The sequence below is a fragment of the Cebus imitator genome, unplaced genomic scaffold, assembly GCF_001604975.1.
Source record: "Cebus imitator isolate Cc_AM_T3 unplaced genomic scaffold, Cebus_imitator-1.0 Scaffold136, whole genome shotgun sequence".
Lineage (NCBI taxonomy): Eukaryota > Metazoa > Chordata > Mammalia > Primates > Cebidae > Cebus > Cebus imitator.
In genome coordinates, this window is record NW_016107451.1 from 5,033,535 (window position 1) to 5,054,931 (window position 21,397).

At 56.9% G+C, this 21,397-nt stretch overlaps 1 protein-coding gene across 2 annotated transcripts in view; it reads right to left on the bottom strand.

Annotated features, from left to right (window-relative positions):
• Positions 1 to 20,400, bottom strand: part of KCNQ4 (potassium voltage-gated channel subfamily Q member 4) — a 57,994-nt gene extending 37,594 nt beyond the window's left edge. For both annotated transcript variants that reach the window (XM_037743201.1, XM_017541808.2), the window contains exon 1: positions 19,785 to 20,400. In XM_037743201.1, coding sequence (XP_037599129.1) covers positions 19,785 to 20,098 — 314 coding nt within the window. In that variant the 5' untranslated portion in view covers positions 20,099 to 20,400. The remainder of the gene's footprint in view (positions 1 to 19,784) is intronic.
• Between the last annotated feature and the right edge of the window lie 997 nt (positions 20,401 to 21,397).

Genomic DNA, 21,397 nt, shown 5'->3' on the forward strand with positions numbered 1-21,397 from the left:
ATAAGCAAAGCAGCATGCAAACTCACAGGCCACACCTGGGGCATCTGGTTGCAGCTACCCTGAGAGCCAGGCTCCCAGTGGGAATCCCAAATCCAGGACCAGCCAGGCTAAATCCAGTGGGCCCTGCAGGCTGGAAAAGGCTTGCTGTGTGACTTGAGGCCAGGAGCACAGCTTCTCTGGGCCTGTTCCACAGCTAAGGTGGAAGAGTGGTTGGGAGGGTCTTTAGCTGGAAGCTGGGAGGACATCTGCAGATACTCTTCTTAGTTTCCTCTACCTGTAAAGGGAAAGGCTGCCCAGCCTGCAGGCCCAGCTGATCTAGGCAGGATCCTGCGTGATAGCTCAAGAGGGGTGTCAGGATTGGGGGCAGCAGAGGGAGATGCACAGGGCATGGACAGATCTAGAAAGCTGGGTCGGTGGGTTCTCTCTCCTGACTCCACCACCAGTCAACTGAAGACTTGAGAAACTGTGTCTGAGTCTCAGCCTATTCCTCAGTGGGAGGAAGGGATTGGGTGGGAATCTCTGAGGGCCCTATTTTTTGCTGATCCATCTGGGACTGGCAATTCCAGCTTCCCTAATGGGAAGTGAGGCTGTGGATGGCTCCTGAAGCTGCCAGTCCTCCGGGACTTCCACGTTCTGGGAGTCTCCAGAAGAGGGTCTTTTACATTTCATTTACATGGAAACTTTAGAGGGACCTCTTTCTACCTCCAAAATTCTCTCAAGTTGAAAAATGATAGCAACCAGGAGCCAGGGAGGACCAAACAGAACTTCCAGTAACTTACTAACCACAGAAACGGTGCTGGAGATCTGGGGAACGAGACACACTGTATCTCTGGTCCTGATGCCCCCTCCTCTTCTAAGTGAGGCAGACAGTCCCTAAATGTATCGCAGTCAAAAGAATGCGCTTAAATTCAGCTCTGCTCTGCCTTGGCTGTGTGACCTTGAGCAAGTTAACTGTCCCTCTCCGAGACTCAATTTCTTCGTCTTTCTAATGGGACCAGTGATCCCTGGTCTGGCAGTCTGGAGGCAGTGGTCTCCCCGATGAACCCGCAGAGGGGTTGCAGAAAGGCTTGGATTCACCTTGGGACACGGGAGGCTGACACCGGGCGCGGCTTATCCGGAGAGGTACGGGTTCCTGTGGGTAGGGCTGCTGGGGGACTCCTGCCCCAGCACAGCCCTCGGAACCCTTCTCCCCGCCCCGGCCCTTCCTCCTCAGTAGGGGCGCCACTGCCCGGCACACCCGGGCGCCCCCGGCCCGCCTCGGCGAGGGCGGGGCTTACGGGAAGGGGCGGGGCACGGTGGGCGGGGCTGTGCGTCCCTCGGAGGGGCGGGGCTTTGCCGACGCCAGACCCCGAGGGCAGTAGGGGCGGGGGCGGCGCTCGTCTCCGGTTACCTCCCCGCGGCCTCCCCCGCCCGGCCGGCTACTTTTTCCGTTTCCAAATTAACAATTGAAAACGCGGCGGCCTGAAAGGCGAGCAGCGGGCCAAGCGGAAAGTGTGAAGGTGCCGCCGCGTCCCCCAGGCCGGGGGCGGAGAGGGGGGACCCAATGCCACTGCCGCCCCGGTCTCGCCCACCCACCGACGCCAGGCGCAGGGCCTGCTCGCCCCAGGACCCAGAGGAATCTAGGCCCCCGAGCTGAGTCCTGATCTGATCTGGCCTCTGGTACCGTTCTGGCCAGGGTCGCAGGACCCAGTGCCCAGGCTCGGGGTGGTGCCAGCCCCTGAGGGGACATGGAGGGAGCGCTAGGGCTAGGTTTCCACTCTCGAGGCTGAGTGCCCAAGTGGGGCAGGTGCCAGGCAGCACCCTCACAACACCATCCTAAAGGGCTCTTGGAGTCAGGTAGTTTCACGTGTGACCTAAAGTAAGTCATTTCACCTTACTGAGACTCAGTTTCCTCATCTGGAAAATGGGGAGAGACGACACGCCGACCGTACAGATAGTGAGGAATAAATTACTCAATAGGTAGAAACTAATACTATCTTTTGTGGATAATGATAATATTGAGTCCCAAGTCCCCTTCTCCCCTCCCATCATAGCCGAAGGAGTTGTCCACCAAGGGAGAATACTGGAGCTGAAGTCCGGTATTCTGGTCCCCTCGCCTCCTCAGGACATCCCCTAACCCCACCTGACAGATAAAGAAATCAAAGTTGGGTCCTTATAAAGGTCTCGAAGTCAGGAGTGAGTGGGAAGAACTAGGCCTGAGCCCAGGTCCTGACCTCGAGGCCCAGGCTCTTTTTTACAGAGACAGGTGGTCCCTGGGGCAGGCATCCTGAGCCTGGGACCCCTTACACTCTCTCATTGTCCAGAGAGGTGAGTGCTGACACAGGGCAGCTGGAACAAATGAGTAGGTAATGGGGAAGAGTCCCTGTTCCCAGGCATCCAGCCCAGACACAGAGTGCCAGGTGGTAGACACTGGGGATAGATACAGTTCCTGGTCCTCCCACCCCCCCATGATGTAAGCTTCATGAATGCAGGTACTTGATCTCGTTCCTACTTTCTCTCCAAAACCTAGTGAAGGACCTGGTGCATTGTGGTTCTCAGTAAATGTTGAGTGAGTGAATGAATAAATGAATGAATGAGTGGTCCGGCCAGCTGGGAAAAGCCTCTTATACAACTGTGACCTCTTGCCTGGCTCCTTGTGCGAAGTGGCCTGCTTTGGGGAGGGGTGTTAGGGTGAGCGCCCCTCTTTCCAGTCTGGAGACCTTGGGCAGTGGAATAGCAGAAGAAGAAGACAGAAACTGAGACAGAACAAAGGAGGAGGAGACAGGAGATATGGTCCCAGAAAACAGAGTTAAGATCACCTCTTTCTTCCTAGCCCCCCAAGTCCCACTCCTGGCCAGCCCAGGACTCACCTCCATTCCCCTTCCCCCCAGCCAGCCTCTTCACTGACCACCACAATTCCAGCCCCCCATCCCCAACTCCAGTCCACTTACCTTGCAGTCTGAGTGGCTCATCCTCAGCCCCTACCCCATTTACAATCCTACAACAGCTTCTTACTGTTACAATAGAAAATCCAAGCTCCTTAGACCAGCGTTTGAGGCTGTACACACACCCTAAGCCCCAGCCACACTTGACTTCCCCACTCCCTGTACATTTCCACCTTGGTGGCTTTTGTGCTGTCTCCCCTCCTTGGGCTGCCTCTTCCACTCCATCAATCCATGGTCTGCTTTGAATAGAAGAGCTCCTCTAGCTCCTGGTTAGGATCCCAGGGCCCCTATGGGCCCTCTCAGGAGCCCCTTGTCGCTCTATTCTGCAAGAGTGAGAGTGTTCCTACCCGCTTACTCCTCACTGAGATCCATCCCTCTAGAGCAAGGCCAGTCTGGCTCCTCCACATCCCCCAGGCTGGCCCCAGTTGATGCTCAGACAGTATCTGGGGAGTGAACAGAAAGACCTTGAGCTTCAGTGAGTGAGACTTTCACACTGTCCTGTGAAGCCTGAGAGTTCTCAGTACGGCTGTCTTGGGGTTGCTGAGGTAGGTGGTTGGGTGGGTGGATGGAAGGAGGATTGATGCAAGCTCATCCCTAACTCTGGTGAGAGTACAAATGGAGACCCACATGCCATAAGTTTAAATATTTAAAAGTTTCAATCAAGTTAACAAGTTGTTAAATAAAATACGCTTTATCCTTCCTGACACATGTACCTTCACAATGATCTGGAAGGACAGGTTTGAATTTTAGTTCTTGGGCTCCTTGGAATCCCATGCTGGAATCTGGCAGGGAAGGGAGAGCCAGCCCCTGCTACCCTCCGATTCTCAGATTCTCTTCCCACACTGGGCCCATCCCTCCCCAGGAGGGGCCTTGGGTACACTCCTGGGGGTGCCTCAGCCTGCTCTTCCAGGCTCTTGCCATGCCCACTGCAAACAGCCGCCCTTGAGCTTAGGTGTACTCTGACAGCCCCTGGGATGGTGAACTGGAGAAGGGCCCATGCAGACCTGGAAGTAGGCATAAGTAGTTGGCCAGGGAATTCCAGGGTTACCTGGAATGTGTTCTAGAACAAGGAGGATCATGTACAGGCTCTGGGTCAGTATGCCAGGGCCATAGAGGCTGAGTGGGTCCCAACCCATGAGTCCACCCAGAGCAAACCTGCTTTGATCTGTTTTATATACTGTGCTTCTGTGTCAGGTGTCATTCAAAGAACCAGATCTATGGCTTAAAACAGTTTGAAAAACTCGAATCTAGATCCTACCCAATACTGAACATGGGAAGCTGGGGTTACTGGGAGGCCAGTGACTACATTCAGGCAGAGGGTTGGAGCAAATCCAGGACGCAATCCCAGGTCTCCCTCATGGAGGCCAAGGCCTGGGAGCACGCTTCTGATCAGTAAGACCTAGGCCTCCAATGGGACAGTCCACCAGGAGGTGGTGAGTGCCCAGTCCCTGGTGGGGGCCAGCGGGCCTGCTGCTGGGGCCTCCTGCCATGACAGGGGGCTGGACCATCAACTCAGGTCGCCCAGCTCATGAGTAGAGAGGCCAGACCAGGCCAGAGAAGGAGAGGGAGTCCTGGTATAAACAACCGTGGGGGGACCAAGATGTTTTCTCGTCTCCCAGGCGACGGCAGTGTTTACTGCCTAGCGAGGAGGGGGGCATCGCCCACACATTTGCCTCCCTGACTTGTAGCCAAATTTTTCCAGGAAGGGGTGGCCCAGGATGAGCCCCAAACACTCCTGCTCTGCACCCCAATTATCTTCCCCCAACTCTGTTCCAACATGTTTCCTAAATCTCCCTGACATCGCCCCCATCCTTCAGTCCCACATGCTGTGTAGCACTGCACCTCCATCAGTCTGGAATGTCCCAGTGTTGCCCCCTAGCTCCTAATTCTGCTCGCAGAGTAGGAGGGTGGGGGGCAGGGTCAGGACAGGGGAAGGCCCCAAGCAGAGGAACTGGGTGTGTGCCAGGGATCTGAGCTGGGGCTGTTGGGCATGGGGCAAGGACAAACTTCTCCCACGGCCCTGGCCAAGACAGAGGGAGGGTTGCAGCCCTCGGATTAGGAGAGTGCAAATCCCTCTCCCCAGCCCAGTGCCCACCCCATGCCTGTCATGTGAAGGGCATTAGATGACCAGACCCCAACCAGGGAGGGGCTGGCAGGTGCCCACATAGTCACGCCACAGCTGGCTCCTTTGCCCAGGCAGCCAGGCCTAGGAGAAAAAACCCTTGATGCAGGAGGGCAAGTGGCAAGGTCCCCTTCCCCCACGGGGCAGCAGCTGCAGCCAGGTCCAAACACAGGGGCATAGAGGTTGGTGTGGCTTGAGTTCTAGCCAGCAGCCCAGCCCAGCTTCCATATACATACACACACCCTGCTCAGCTGACGATCGGCCTTGTTGAGACACCAACTGATTTTCACTGAGAGCACAGGCTCAAAAATGGGGCTGTGTCCATTAGGGGTCCTAGACAGGCACGTGGACCCCTGGGGTCACGCCCTGAGTCAGCCATTTCTCAGCTGAATAACCTTAGGCAAGTCAGTTCTCCTTTCTGACCCTCAGCATAAAATAGCGTAATAATATCTTCCTCCAAGATTGTTACATGAATTCAGTGGGATTCATTGAACAAACAATAATTAAAGCCCACAGTGGGCGCAGCATGCCTGAAAAGGCTTTGTGCACATCAGTGGGAGAGGGGACCTCCTTCCCAGTACAGGTAATATTTTGGACCCTGAGGCTAAGGCTCAAGATGCAAAAAACATCAGCCCAAGACCATCCAGCCTAAGCCCAGGCCAGCCCCTGTGAAGCTCTGCAGAAAGGTTTCACTGTTAGGTATCATTATTGGAGACACTAAGATGCTTGGACTGAGCCTGGTTCTGGGCTGGGCTCTACTGCTGCCCTGTTCTGAACCTGCTTCCCTCTCAGAAGAGTGAGGGGCTGGGTGACACCAGTGATTTCCATACTCTTGAGCTTCAAGGAAAAGAGCTGGGGCTGGCTGAGCGGCCAGGACTCTGCCCCTTCTCCAGGGTGTCCCTCCATTATCTGGGTCAAATTCCAGTGTACCCTCTTGGAGCCATTTTAAGGCCACTATTCTAGGCACCCCCATGAACCCCAAGCCCATATCCCCAGACTGCCTTTCCAGACAGCCTCACCGCCTGCACCTACTCTCTCTGCGTCCAAGGCCACACCCCACACACCCCCCAGCTCCCAGCTCAGCCACACACACCTCCCCCCAGGCTAGAGTTTGCATAAGCAGCTGAACTTTCCCTACAGGCAAAGTCCTAGGGCTCTCGGTCAGGTTGGGCCAGGCCCTGGGCGGGCGGGTTGGTGGACAGCTCTGGAGGAGGCACTCCGGGGGCTGGGCCCTGGGGGGAAGGTACAGGAAAAGGAGTACAAGCTGATGGCATCCCCAGGGCTCCTTGCCAGTGTCCTTACCCCTCCAGCATCCTCCTTGCCAGTCCCAGAAAGGAGTTTCTAAAACACGAACCTGCTGTTACTCCTGACATCGCTTCCTTCCCATCACCCTCTCAGGAGGCTGCAGCTCCCCAGCCCGGTGTCCTCCCTGCCAAGCCTGGCCCTGTCACATCCCAGCCTCTTCTCCAGATACTTCTTGCCTCCTCTAGGATCCCGCTCTTCTGACTTCTTGCTGTTTTGAAATGCCCTTTTAAGCCTCACTTCTGGGTCTCTGCCTGTGCTATTCTGTCTGAAACACTGTTCCTTGCTCCTTTTAGCCTGGCTGACTCCTACTTCTACGCGTCCTTCAGATCTCAAGGCTCTTCCTCTGGGAAGCCTTCCCAGCCATGCCCAGTTTGGGGCTGGTCTTAGCCTCCTGTGCTGGGCTCCCACAGGACTCCGTGCTGCCTGGACAGTGGCACTTATCGCCCTGCCTGGTAACTGCTGGCTTCTTAGCCCATCTCCCCCAGGGAGCAGGGGTAGGGGTAGGTCTGATTCACTGCTCTGTCCCCAGAGTCTGGCATAGGGCCTGGCCCAGAGGGACTGGCATAATCAGCTGAACTTCATTTAGACGGAAGTTTTCTCAAATGAAAGGACGAGAAGGAAGGAATGAGTCCCCAAGGTAGAATCGGGGTGGAAGCAGGACCTTGAACTTTATTTATTTATTTATTGAGACAGAGTCTCACTCTGTTATCCAGGCTGGAGTATAATGGGGTGATCTCAGCTCACTGCAACCTCCATCTCCTGGGTTCAAGCGATTCTTGTGCTTCAGCCTCCCGAGTAGCTGGGGCTATAGGCTCATTCCACCACGCCCACATAATTTTTTTGTATTTTTAATAAAGATGGGGTTTCGCTATGTTGGCCAGGCTGGTCTCAACCTCCTGACCTCAGGTCATCTGCCTGCCTTGGTTTCCCAAAGTGCTGGGATTACAGGCATGAGCCATCCCAGGACCTTGAACTTTAAGGCTCAACTGCTCCTCATATCACCAGGCAGACACAGTCGGGTGAGTTAAGTGGGTGAGATCACAGCCTCTGGAGCTAGACTCTTAGGGTTACAATCCTGGCCTTGCTACGTGTACCCGGGCAAGTCACTTAACCTCTTTGCGCTTCAACCTCCTCATCTGAAAAGGAGGCATAACAACAGTATCTACTTCATAGTGTATTGAGAGGAAAACATGACAGGAGGAGGGGCAAGCTCTCGGAGCAGCATCTGGCCTACAGTAAGCACTCAGTAAGGTTCTGCTATTATTACCTTTGTTATTATTTATTGAGAGCCAGAGCAGAGAGGGAGGCTGGGACTCAGAGAGGGAGGTGACTGCTAGAGGCTGGCCAGCAGGAACATGTCCCTTGTCTTCCCACCCCAAGCCGGTATCCCTGATGTGCACTGATTACCCCCTTGGCCCCCCACCACAGTCCTGCAAATGTTTCCACCCTCTCCTGTCACAGAATCGTTGCACACTCGGCCTCTCCAGGCACTCCGTTGTCTGAGCTGGGCCCAGAAAACTCCCAGCCTCTTGGGCACTCCCCACTTCTGGCTGTGTGACAAGGGCAGTGTGTCACCTTTAAGCTTCAGTGTCATCTTCTATACAATGGGGATAGTGATAGGACCTACCTCATAGGGCTCTTGGAAGGATTAAATGAAGCAGCGTGTGAAAAATATTTAGCACAATACCTGGTAGAGATTAGACTATGAATCTTATTACTCAGTGTCAAAGTCTGTGCTTAGAACTCTAGCCTGGGCCGGCTTCATGCATTCTTTTCCTAGAGTTCCTTCCCCAGGCCTCCAGCCTGGGCATCTCTGAGCTGCCCTCCAGGGGAGGCTGAGGAAAGGAACTGCTCGTGTGGCCACCCTGCTTTTACAGGGCCTGTGGCATTCCACCTGTCCACCTTCCCCCATATGTCTTTTCCTCAGGGCTCAAAGCAGTGCAAGTGAAAAGTGAAAGGGGGACGAGGGGCCCAGGACCCTAGAGAAGTGGGAACTTGTGATGGCAAGAGAAGAATAGTAAAACCAGGGCCGAGCACGGTGGCTCACGCCTGTAATCTCAGCACTTTGGGAGGCCAAGGTGGGAAAATTGCTTGAGCATAGGAGTTTGAGACCAGCCTGGGCAACATAGCAAGATCCCCCCTCTACAAAAAATTTAAAAATTAGCCTAGTGCCGTGACGTGCACCTGTAGTCTCAGCTACATGAAAGGCTGAGGCAGGGAGACTGCTTGAATCCAGGAGTTCAAGGCTGCAGTGAACCATGATCACACCACTGCCCTCCAGCCTGGGTGAAAGAGTAAGACTCTATCTCAAAAGAAAAATAAATAAATAAAACCACCACAAGCCCCTGTTCTTCACAGCACTTTGCAGTTTACCAAGCACTTGCCATAGGAGACAGCCCCATGAGGTGAGCAGGGAGACATGGCAATTGTTCTTCTATGTATAAGGAAGCTGGTGCCTCAAAGAGGTTGGGTCACCTGCCTGGCATCTCACAGCCTCCAGTAAGCAGAGGCAGGAGCTGAGCCCCAGTTTGCTGCCTCCTGGTCCAGTGCCCCTTTAACTGAGGGGTGAGCCCTTTATTCTGGCTGATCTGTCCCCCACCTGCCCACCCACCCAACCCAATCTTAGAAAAGAGCCCTGGGTGGGTCCTCGCTGCAAAGTGCGGGGCCTGAGGCTCCTCTGTCCCCTGATCCCTCCGTCCCCAGCAGACTCCCCTCTCTTCTGGCCCCGCAGCTCAGTGGGAGGAGCAGGGTTGGTTGGCGTCCAGACTTGGATTTCACGCACCACCGGTAAAATTTCCAAAAACACTTTGGGGACTGCATAAGGTTGTCACCTTTTTATTTTGCCAAGTAAGGACATTCTTCCCCCAGCCCATCATTTCATAAAAGAAAGGACATCATCTCATACTAAAAGACAGTCCTTTGAATGGAATAAATTTAGCTTTATGAAAGAGTCGCCACACCATCCTTATTCTCGGTTTTGCCTTAGGCCACTGAAAACTGCCTTGGGTCAGCTGGCGAGGCTGAGAACCATGTAGAGCTCGGACTTGGCCCTGACACCGACATGGGTTTGAGTCCTGACTCAACCACAGTCAAGCTGTGTAACTTCGTATGTGGTATTTCTCTTCTCTGAGCCTCAGTTTCTTGTCTGCAAAACGGGAACAATAATAGTGCCTGCTACCCAGCAGGTACTAGAAAAACCAGATCACCTCACGTCTGCAGAGCACTTGCTCAGAAAGAGTCAAGCCCTGGTTCCCATCCAGTGGTCCTACTCTGGCCTGTCACTGCATCTGGCTCCCCACTGCCTGCAGGGTAAGGCCCACCTCTACAGCCTGTCAATCAAGGCTCTGTACTCTGCAGATCTCAGGGCAAAGGGGTGAGGAGAAGGGAGTCCCCTCTCAAGGCCTTTGCTCCGCTGTTCCCTCCACCTGGAGCTCACTTGGGATAAAAATCACGAGTACCCACAGTGCTCCACACAGAGGACTGAAGGGTCTTTTCTCCACTTCTCTCTAGTTGGCAAAACCCTTCACATCCTTACCACTTGGCCTCAATGCCACCTTCCATCCTTCACTCAGCAAACATTCACTCATTGCTGACCACATGCCAAGAACTCTGCTCAGCCCCCGCCCACCCAGTTCTCACAGTCCCATGCAGAAAAGCAAAGAACACACAGGGCTGGGTGAGCAGAGCCCTGGGGGCACTGAAGGACCCTCAGTTGAGCCTGGGGGTGATGGGGATAGGGAGGACTCTCAGGAAGAGGTGGTGCTCACAATGGGACTGGAAGGATAAATAGGAGTTAGCTTGATGATGCAGCAGGCGGGAGATGGGAGGGAGTTGCAGGTGGAAAGAAAAGTACGGGAGCACTGAACAGCGCAATTCTTTGGGACACTGTAAGTCATTTCTCAGGTGAGGAGCAAAGGATGCTTGTGTGGAGGGCGTTTCTGACTTGGTCACTGGGGGTAGGGGAGTTGCTGTCAGGTGGACTGAGGAAGGAGGGCAGGTTTGTAGGCAGATGCTGAGTTTGAGATGCAGAGGGGATGAGTAGGAGAGGTGTCAGCAGGCAGGAGGCGCAGGGTGGAGGCTGTCATCATAGGGGTGGCCCCTGATGTCGTAGGAGTGCGTGAGACCATCCTCTGAAACTATGTACAGAGAAGAAGACTTGAGACAAAGCCCTAGCATTCAAGGGGCAGAAAGAGGAGGCAGAGCTGCCGATAGAACCAAGAAGAAGGAGCCAGAGAGGCTGGTTTGAGGAAAGCCAAGGGGGGAGCTTTCAAGAAGGACCCAGCAGGTGGCCATGGTAGCTCCCGAGGCAAGAGGATCACAAGAGGATGGCTTGAGCCAGGAGCTGGAGATCAGCCTGGACAACATAGCAAGACCCTGTCTCCAGAAAAAAATTTTAAAAACTAGCCGGGTGACTTGGAGTGCACCTGTAGTCCCAGCAACTTGGGAGGCTGAGATGGAAGGATCACTTGAGCCCAGGAGGTTGAGACAGTGATCATACTGTCCAGCTTGGATGAGAATGAGACTCTGCCTTAAAAAATAAAAAAAAAGGCCCCACGGGGGCCGCTTGGGGGGACAGGATGGTAGATTGGCTAAATGCATGCATCCCAGAGAGGCATATGCTGGGTTCGAATCCTGCCTCTACCACCTGTCAGCTCTGTTGACTTTGGGCAAGTCATTAACTTCTTTATGCCCTAATCCCCCTGTCTGTAAAATAGGGCAAATTTATTTTTTTTTTAGGATACAGAGCATGGAGGGTAGGGACTGATACCCCACCCAGCCTCTGTGCATCCCCATGTTGTACCTCCCTCCCTCTGCTGGGCCGTGGGCCACACTGTCCTCTCCCCATTCCCTGTCTCTCCCACCAGACTGCCACCAATCTCCAGAGGCTGGAAAATGAGATGAGTGAATGAATTCACCCAGAGAACGGGCAGCAGGGAGGCAGCATTTCCCCCATGTTACTCCAGTATAAGGAGGGAAGGTGGAAAAGGCCCGCATGCGGGCTGTGTCCTTGAGCCACCAGGTCCCCTCTAGTCTCAGTTTCCCCATCTGTGAAATGAAGCCCATGGATCTGCTCCAGCTCTGAGGCCTGAGGTTCTGTATAGCAGGAATACATGGAGAGAAGATGGGGGAATAAAGGCCTATTCCCGACCTGCTGGTCCTGCCTCTAAGGGAGGAAGTTCCACAGGGTCTGAATCCCTACTGTGCCCAGGGGCTGGTCCCTCCAGTAGAGAGTGGCAGCCGGGCCAGGATGGGCAGGAGTGAAGGCGCCTGAGATTGTGCTGACAAAGCGGTTCCTGCTTTCCCTCTTTCTCTCCCTGCCCCCGCTCTTTCTCTCCCTGCCCCCCCTCTTTCTCTCCCTGCCCCTTCCCCTCCCAGGGGACAGCCAAGCCCAGCAAAAAATAAAGCCAAAGACAGCAACCTGGACAGGCCTGAGGCTCCCAGAGACAAGCAGCAGGGAAGGAGCAGCAGCCTGTGACCCTCTCACCACTGCCTAAAAGCCAGTGGGTACCCGATGTGATGCCTACCCTCACCCCACCCCCCGCCAAAGCTGGGCTCAAAGGAAACAGGCATCCCCCTCCATCGTTTGCACTATGGAAGTAGGGAGCCATTCCTTGCTTGATAGGGACAATTCGAGTAAATGTTGTCCAGCACATCTGGACAGGGGTCTCCAAGTTTTTGGAACAATACCCGAGGGAGTCTCATTCACCTCCTGGTTCTTGGGCAGTCCTTCCTGCTGTCTGACCTCCATCTCTTCTGCTTCAATGGGAACCATGCTCCATTTATCTCCAGTCAGCTTCCCTCCAGTCCCACCTTCCCGGCCTGGGTGTCCAAGGAATCTCAGGAAAGTGTGCCTTAAGATTTTCCCTGCAGCCTTAGGCTAGAGACCCCGCTCCACCCACTGTTCCCCAAATCTCTGGGGGTAGAAGGTGAGGAGGGAGGGAATCATTAAACTCCTTTTGTCTCCCTCCCTCAGGCACTGCTCATGGATTCCCAGACCAATTAGGCTGCTGCCTAGGGCTGCCCTCCTGTTCCTCACCCCTCCCCTGTACCAGCCCCCAGGGCGCGCAGCTCCTGCCCCAAGGACAGGGTTGCCCAGGAGCCTGGAGTCCTGGGGGCTCTGTGTAGCCCCTGAGGTCTGCTCAGCACCCTCTCTCCAGCCCCTCAGAGCCTCCACTGGGGGCAGGCAGCCTCCTGAGTGCCCTGTGAAGTGGCACCCTGCCCACGCTGGAAGAGAGCACCCTACCTGCCACCCTATGAAGCTCAAGGTCCTGAGACAGCAGTTGCTCTCATTCACCCGGCATGACTGTGTGCCAGGCAGCCCTGAGAGGTCCACTTTCCTGTTAGGCCCATTTTGCAGAAGAAGATACCGAGGCTCAGGAACTGGGGTGGAGTGGGGGTGGGCACCTTCCCAGTAAGCTTGGGACTGAGACCTCCCAATCTCCCTTGGGATTCCTTGCCCTCATTCCCCGCAATGATTTGCTCAGGTGAGAGTGGGAGAGTGCCCTCCTCTCCCGGGAGTCCCTGGCTGTCTCTCTGGGCATCATGGCTCTACTTTTATCTCCCTGGGGCCACGCCAGCTGCCAGGGTTGGACCAAGAGGCCCAAACTCAGACACACAATGGCCTCTGGCACACACTACCCTCCCCATAACTCACAGACACACAGCTGCACACAGACCAGACCTCTTTCCAAACGTCTCCCTGGGAGAAGAGGCAGCCTAGTGGTCCTGGCAGACTCTGCCATCTCCTCAAAGTGGCCCCCAATCCCCTACCCTGCCAGGCAGGCCATAAGCAAGGTCTGGCTCCCTCTGGCTCCCTAGACCTGGTACAGAGCTGATGCTCTGTAACTGTTTGTCAGTTGAAGGAAGAAACAAACCAATGAGCCTTCTAGACAGCCAGGCTGGGGTCCATTCCTGAGCTGGGTCATGTCCCCTGACCCAGTCTCACTGTGCTTAACTGTGACACAAGGAAGACAGCGCCTACCTGATATGATGGCTGTGAGGGTTACACGAGAGAATGTAAGTCAGACACTCCAGTGGGCAGGGCCCACGCGAGGCCAAAAAGACACAGCCTCCGCTCCCATGGACACAGGCAGACACAGCTCCTACTCTCTCCAGAGCACGCCCAGACATATTCACCATGCTGAGCCCAGCACGCCTGCCACTCCTCTCCCCGGAGGAGGGAAATGAGTACAGTGATGACAGGATAAAAATAACAGTAATGTTCATGGCTAACAGTGCCCAGTAGTGTCCAGTGCCTTATCTCGTCCAGTCCTGACAATCCTAGAGGGAGGTATTATGATTATTCCCATTTTTCAGTTGAGAAAACTGAAGCCCAGTTAGGTAACTTGCCTAACCGAGGTTAGGTAACTTGCCCAAGGACACATGAGTGCTAAGGCTAGAACCAGGAAGGAACACAGACCTGTCAGCCTGGAGCCCATGCTCTCTGCTCCCTGCAGGGCAGCTTCTGGAGAAAAGTCCCGTAGGCCGGGCGCGGTGGCTCAAGCCTGTAATCCCAGCACTTTGGGAGGCCGAGGCGGGTGGATCACGAGGTCAAGAGATCAAGACCATCCTGGTCAACATGGTGAAACCCCGTCTCTACTAAAAATACAAAAAATTAGCTGGGCATGGTGGTGCGTGCCTGTAATCCCAGCTACTCAGGAGGCTGAGGCAGGAGAATTGCCTGAACCCAGGAGGCGGAGGTTGCGGTGAGCCGAGATCGTGCCATTGCACTCCAGCCTGGGTAACAAGAGCGAAACTCCGTCTCAAAAAAAGAAAAGTCCCTGCTATTTCCCCACCCCCAGCCTCTCAACTCCCACACTAGGAGCTGCCCCTAGGGCAGACGCGCAGAATTCCCTGCAGCGGCGGGCGGGGGCCAGTGGGGGGTGGGGGGGTGGGGGGGATAAGCTCGGAGAAGATCGGACCTTCTCTAGAGACCCACATTGGTGTTAGGTATGTAGGAGGGAGTCCGGGAAGTTCCCCAGCAGCCTCCTTTGTGGGCAGGGGCAGGGCCTCGGCCGTCCTCTTTTCCTGCTCCCAGGCAGTTCCAGCTCCTTTGACTGGCTGAGAGCCCGAAATTAATCATCCACTCAAAGTGCTACCATCAGCCCAAGAATAATCCTCTTGAAACACTCCTGGCCCCAGTATCCCAAGGATAAGGGCTTCAGCAGCAATAGGGATTGAAGTGAGGCATCCAGCAGGCCGTCTTCAATGGAAGAATGAACGTACTGTGGAGTTGGGGTGGGGTGGGCAGACAGTGAGAGCTTGAACCTGCTCCAGAGACACCAAACAACTCCAGAAGAAGGAGGCAAAGGATTGTGAGGGGGGGATGCAACAGGGAGGAGGAAGGCAATGTAACAACAGGATGGTCTCCCCAGCTTCTTACAAAGACCAAGCAAAAGGACTGGGGCTGAAAAACAGCAGCACAAAAAATTTGGGTCACACTCAAAGACTTTCCCAATCACAAGGCAAAAGTTCTTAAACACCCGTCTCCCCTATTGGCTGGGGTTAGGAAAATTGTTATCTGAAGTCCTGATCTGGGAGACAAAAAGCTTGGGTTCCTGACACTGACTCACTAGGTGTGACCTTGGATGAGGAGCTGTCCCTTTCTGTGTCTTGGTATACCCAGCAGTACATCACAAGGTCAGATGGAAGGACCTCCAAGGGCCCTCCAGGAGGAGCAAAGGCCAGCAAAGTTCTAGAAAGCCAGCCACACGCTCCTCCACGGTGCTGAGGCTGCCCTCCAAGGTGGCTACACAAATACACAGAGACCCGCAAGGTGAGCCCTGCAGTTGTGTACAGGTGAAGGCAAAAACTCAAAAACAGGAGCAAGCTTTGTTCTGTCCTAGGGGTCTGGGCTGGAGCCACAGACCCGGATGCATGTCTACGGTGAGTGTTGGTGAAGTCAGGGAAGGAGGGGCAGCTGTAAACCAGAACTCCCCTTGTTGGACGGACGCCGCGCGTGTGTTGTGCACGTATGTCGGTGTTGCAGTGAGTGCATGTGCGAGACATGCAGACAGGCACGCAGCAGTGACAAGGGTCTACAACTAAAACGTGGCTGCACTGGGAGAGGCTGGCAGTTTCCACTCAATTCCACAAAAGGCCATCACTGCCCACCCCCTGCTGACTGCATGCAGGGTGCTGGGGATGGACGGACAGATGGCACAGGAGTGCTGCTCTTGAGGAGCCCGGGCTTGGGGTGCGGCTGGCTGAGGCTGTGGCGCCAAGAGCAACGGCTCCTAGTCAGCCCCTGCTCCTGCATGAGGCTCCTGTACATGAACTGAGTGGCCTCTGCTGAGTCTCAGTTTCCCCATCTGTCAAATGAGGAGGATAACAGTGCCCACCTCACAAGGCTGTAGAAGGGCACAATGAGACCGGTTTAGAGAGAGCTCAGCGAGGTGCCCTGTGCATAGCTGGTGCCGCACACACGACCAGAGATTTCAGTTCAGACTCCGAGAGCCAAGCTCGGGGGCCACTAGGAGAAAACAGTCCCTGACGGGGAAGCAGGAGTCCTGGGGTCTGGTCCGCTGTTTCTGCTACTCATTTCCCACATGACTTTGGTCTCCAGAGCCTCAGTTTCCTTACAAGTAAAGTGGGACTGTCAAAATGTGAGGACCCACTGACCTATTGGGGATGCCTGAGGGTTCTGGGGACCATTTGCTGGGATAATTTCCAACCCAGGCGATGCTCTTTCTCAGATGGCCAGGATGGGAGGTCAGGGGGCGCTGGGGTTAGCAGTCTGAGGGCCCCAGAAGCTGCCGCCACCTCCTCCCCTCCCCATTCCCACAGCTTCTGACCCCAGGGACAAGGCTGAAGGAGGATGTTTACAGAGCCGCAAACCTTCACATAGAGAAAGTCTGCTGGCGCTGGGGGCTGGGAGCGGCAGGCACGCGGCTCATGGTGGCTGAGGGAAGATGGAGGGAGATAGGGTCTTGCGCAGCCCCCTCCAGCCTTCTGACTTCAAGGGAAGCTGGAGTTGCCTTCAAGAGGGGCAACAAGGGGGCAGCGAGCATTACCCCCAAGGGCTTAGCAAGCAGGACAGGCCCTAAGGTGGTATTGCTTAAAATTCAGAGAGCAGGGTCTGTGAAAGCTTGAGGGCTTAAATCAGGGACTGGGGCGTAGGAGGGGGCTGGGGCTTGGTGACCGGACTGAGGGTCTAGAGAGAGAGAGAGGCCCAGTGGCCCCTCATTCTGGATCCCAATAGGAGAAGACAGGAGTCAGCAATCCACTCTTCCCAGAGGTCCCAGCTGCCACAGGACAGGCAGAATCCCGGCTTGTGCTCCAGGCAATCTCCCACCTCTAGGAGCCAGAAAGATGCAGGTTCTATGTGGGGCCCAGAAGGGCCCAGCTGGCAGACAAGAGGGAAGTGTACCCTTGGGCAAATGGGCTCCTCTCACCCCAGCTCCCTCCCTCCTAAGCCCTTCTCTCTCTCTCTCTCTCTTTCTCTCTTTCTCTCTCTCTCTTTCTCTCTCTCTCTCTCTCTCTTTTAATTAGACGGGGTTTCATCCTGTCACTCAGGCTGGAGTGCAGTGGCGCCATCATAGTTCACAATAGCCTAGAATTCCTGGGCTCAAGCGATCCTCCCACCTCGGCCTCCCAAGTAGCTGTGACTATAGGTGTACGCCACCATGGTTGGCTGATTTTTAAATTTTCTTGTGTCCGGGGTCTCACCATGTTGCCCAGGCTGGTCTAGAACTCCTGGGCTCAAGTGATCCTCCCACCTCAGCCTCCCACAGTGCTGGGATTACAGGCCAGGGCCACCGACCCCTGCCCAGAGCCCCTCTTGCAGGCTCTTCTGCTGGGGTCCCTCCTGCCACAGTACGTCTCTGGGAAGGGGGTCCTAGCTAACAGCACTCCCTGGACTCCCCTCACTTGGGCTGCCACTGAGGGAGATTGGGAAGAGGAGAAAGGATTTGACCAAAAGTATAGTGGGCGGGCTGAGTCCAGCAGCAGGAAGTACTTCCTGGCAAGACCCAGAAGTGTGACTGAGAAACCCCACATCTGGAGCTCCTCAAAAACAAGAGAGACCTTCTGTGTGGGCCCCCACCCCCAACCCCAATAATAACAACCATCTCTCACACTCAGATGGGCCCCCGCAGCTTACCAAGCTCTTTCCCACTCCATTAACTCATCCAAAAGAGAGCCACAAGGTTGGGGTTTCTATCCACTTTGACGACCTACAGACCTAAAGCTCAGAGAAGCCCAGCGATCCACCCAAGGTCACAAAGCACACAAGAGGTGGGGCTCCCGACACCTCCACCCTCTTTCACCTCTAAGATGGGTGACCAATTCCCTGAGATCCCTAAACACCAGGGCGCTTTCACACCACACTTCCTCCCCCAGAGCTCCCAAGGCATGCCCTGGCCCTGGGCTCCCAGGGACAAGTGGTCAGGACAAGCGCGGCCCTGGCGAGGGCATTTCCTGGCATCTAGAAAGGGCAGGATGTGGGGCAAAGGTACCAGTGGATTTAGCTCCTGGAGAGGAAGGAACGGTTCTTTCAAAGGAGGCAACAACAGCGGTTGGCCAGGGGACAGGAGGCGGGTCCTTCACCTCCACTGACCCTTTTGGGGGCTGAGGCTGAGCCTGGGGGATGAGGACCCACCTCAGAGCCCTATTGGCTTCTCTAGGCCCAGTCATGCCTTGGAAAAGTCACTTTCCAAGTGGAGCCCACGGAGGGCACAGTCGTTCTCTGGGGGTGTCTCACCCTCCTTGGGCACCCAAGGGGGCGGCCCTGCAGCTGCGTCTCAGGAGCAGTACATCTCCCCTCAATTCCACCAGCCCTGGGCCTTCCTCACTCAAAGGGCCTCTTTATAGCCACAAATATTCATTCTAGGCCTCCCACTGGGCACTAAGGGCTGGGCTACTCCTAACCGTTGACCCTGAACCAGAGAGTTTGACCTCATGTCCTGAGCAATTTCAACTCTCTGCTTGGCCAAGCCCAGCTGAGGTCTCTGCACAGAGTCAAGGCTGCCACCCCCATCCACTTAGTGCTGTGCTCTACCCCAGCCCCTCCCTGTGCCCCATCTTCCTCCCCTTCACCTCTGAAATTCTGTGGGCCCAGTTCAGATGGGGCATAGGCAGGCCAGCAGGCACCCAAGGGACAGGCTGGAGGACAGACTCAGAGACAGGTGGAAAAGACAGGCAGAGGAAGAGTGGACAGTCAGGTGGACAGGCGGATAGGCAGATGCAGAGACAGGCACCCTGATACCTGCACGGGCCACACAGACGGATGGAAACAGGCAAGCAGAAGGACTGCGACAGTTAGGTGAAGAGATGAGCAGACCGGCCAACTCGCACACAGGTGGAAACTCAGGCTGGCAGAGGGACAGCCAGGGCGGCAGGAGGACTGTGGGACAGTCAGGTGTGCAGGCAGGTGGACCACCCAAGAGACCCCAGCGCCAAAGGGCTCTTTCTGGCAGCAGCAAAAAGGGATTAATAGCTACACATTTTCCAGGGACCAGAGGTCTCTCTCGGGCACCTCTGAGCGTCCCAGTGTCAGGCCCAGCCCTTCAACTGATATCTGCGGGGCCTCTCATGTTCCCGGTTGGGCCAGGCCGTCCCCCAAGACTGAGCTCTGAGCTGCCAAAATTCACTCTTTGCATCCAAGAGGGGTCAGTGTTTTTGAAAGTTGTAGGAGCCTGAGGAGAGGGAGGATGGGGCCCCAGCAGCGTCAGTGTTTCCAAACCTACCCCTCTCCTCTTTCTTTTTCCCCTGGTGCTTAGAGCCAGGCCTGGTGCTGCCGTCCAGCAAGGCAGGCGAGCTGGGCCGAGCCGGCAGGGCAGGGCAAGGCAGGGCAGGGCAGGCAGGGCGGCCGCTGCTGCCACTGGGAAGTTGAGGGTGGAGGGGAAGACTGAGAGAAGACACAGATAAAGTCGGACACAGCATACGCGAGTGTCAGGGCCCAGGTGGCCCACAGTCAACTGGCCGGGGGTGGAGGGGAACAGAAGACGAGAAGAGCATCCCTGAGGGGAGCCCTTCATAGCTCGGGGATAGGGAGCAGGTGACAGAAGCGTGTGGAAGCCAAGGAAGGGGTCCTCTTTGTGTCTGGGACACAGGGGGACAAGGGTGGGGAAGCTGGAAAGGGCGCCCACTACAGGGGTCCCAGACTTCCCGGAGCGGACTGGGGGCAGGCAGCTGGCCTTGGGGAGTACCTGGGACAGAGGAGCAGAGGTTGGCGGTCAGGATGGAAATAAGCAGCTTCGGTGCAGGGAGGTCAGAAGCGAGGTCAAGCAGGGGTCAGGCCTGGGAGATCAGGGCTTAGGGTCGGACTCGGACTCAGCGAGGGGATCAGAAACAGGGCTCAGGCCTGGGGGGAGAGAGATGAGGGTCGGCCCTGAGGCAGGGGGGCTGAAGGCGGAGCCAGGGCGGGGCGGCCGTACCCCGGAAGGCCAGGTTGTAGCGGGGACACGCGGAGGGGCGCGGGGTCGCAAACTCACATGAAGACGTGGTAGACGAAGGCCCAGCCGCGGGGCCGCTCCAGCACGTTGTAGACCCAGTTCTGCAGGCGGCGGTAGCGCTTGTGCGCGGCCGAGGAGCGCTGGCCGCAGGCGGAGCCCGAGCGGGAGCCCGGCCCAGGGAGGGGCGCGCCCGGCGGCAGGGGGCTGCCCAAGAGGCCGAGGCGGCGCGGGGAGCCGCCCCCGCCCGCCTCGCCCTGTTCGCTCTGCACGGCCGTGAGCGCCACCAGCTCGGCGCGGGGGGCGTCCCCGGGCGGGGGGCCCAGGCCAAGGCGGCGCGGGGGGGCCTCGGCCATGGGCGGCGCCAGACTGGGGGGGCCGGGGCCCGGGCACTGTCGGGGGCGGGGGCGCGCTCCGGGCGCTCAGCTGCGCATGGCTCCGACCCGGGACCCGCGGGGCAGCCCGGAGCGGCCGCGGGCGGCGGGAGCTAGGGGCCGAGCGGGGGCCGCGGGCGGGCGCTCGGAGCCTGGGGGCCACCGGAGCCCGCACTGACCGCCCGCTTCCCCGGCGACTGGGGCTGCTCTTTCCGACTCCAACTCTCTTATTACGCGCTCCATGCCGCTCGCCTTTCCACCTGCCACCGGCGCGCGCCGCTCACATGTCACCCTCCCCCGCCCCGCCCCTCCCCCGCCCGCCCCGCGGCCGCCTTCCCAAATCGGGAGGGAGCGAGCTAGCGAGGCGAGGCGGAGGGAGGGGACGCGCGGAGCAGGCGGCGGGGCAGGGCGCACGGGCGGCCGAGTTGGTGCCCGGGACGGACAGCGTAGCGGGGGCAGGCGGGGGGCCAGGAAGCCGGGCGCGTGCAAGTGGTGTCCCCGCCTGAGTGGGGCAGTGTGGCCCCCCAGGCCACCCCGGGGGTGGGAGGCTTCGTGTGTGCTTGTGGAAAGTGGAGTGTGGATTTGTGGCTGCGGGCGGCCGGGGAAGGGACGCGGTGTCCCGTGGAGTTTAGGTGTGGACGGGTGGAGCGGCGTCTACTTGTGTGTGCAGGGTGGGTGCTGTGGGTCCGCCAGGTGGTGGGATGGAGTCATCGAGGCGTGAGTTGTGGGTCGGTGCGGGTGGCTGTGAAGGTGGAGGTGGAGTCCGAAAGGGATGAGGTGTGTCCGTCGGGGTCTAGCCTTGTGTGCGTGGTGCGGGTGCTCAACGGGTGCCTAGTGCTGTGTGTGGCTGGGTAAGCAGCGGCGGCCGTCCTGCTCTCACCTGAAAGGCCTGGAGCCTACGGGCTGCTGGGCAGCACCAGGGTGTGCGGAGCACAATGGGCCTGGATGTGTCGATCTTTCCCCCCACCAACTGCCACCTCTGAGCATTCCCTTCATCGTGATGGAGGAAGAGCCGCACGGCCCAGAAGAGGGTCCTCCCCGATGGAGGGGCCTGCTCCCCTGCCTCACTCCCAGGTCAGGAAACCGAGTTGGGGCAGATGGAGTGTTGGGAGATAAGGTCTGAGCCAGCCTTAGCGGGGCCGCACACCCCTACCCAAGGCCCGCAGAATCCCTGCCAGAAAAGGGGAGACTTTGTCCCAGGGCACTCCCTCTCCAGGGGAAAGTTTTTCTTAGTGCCCGACCTCCATCTCTCTGGCTGTAGGGGGCAGCCCCTCTCCTTTA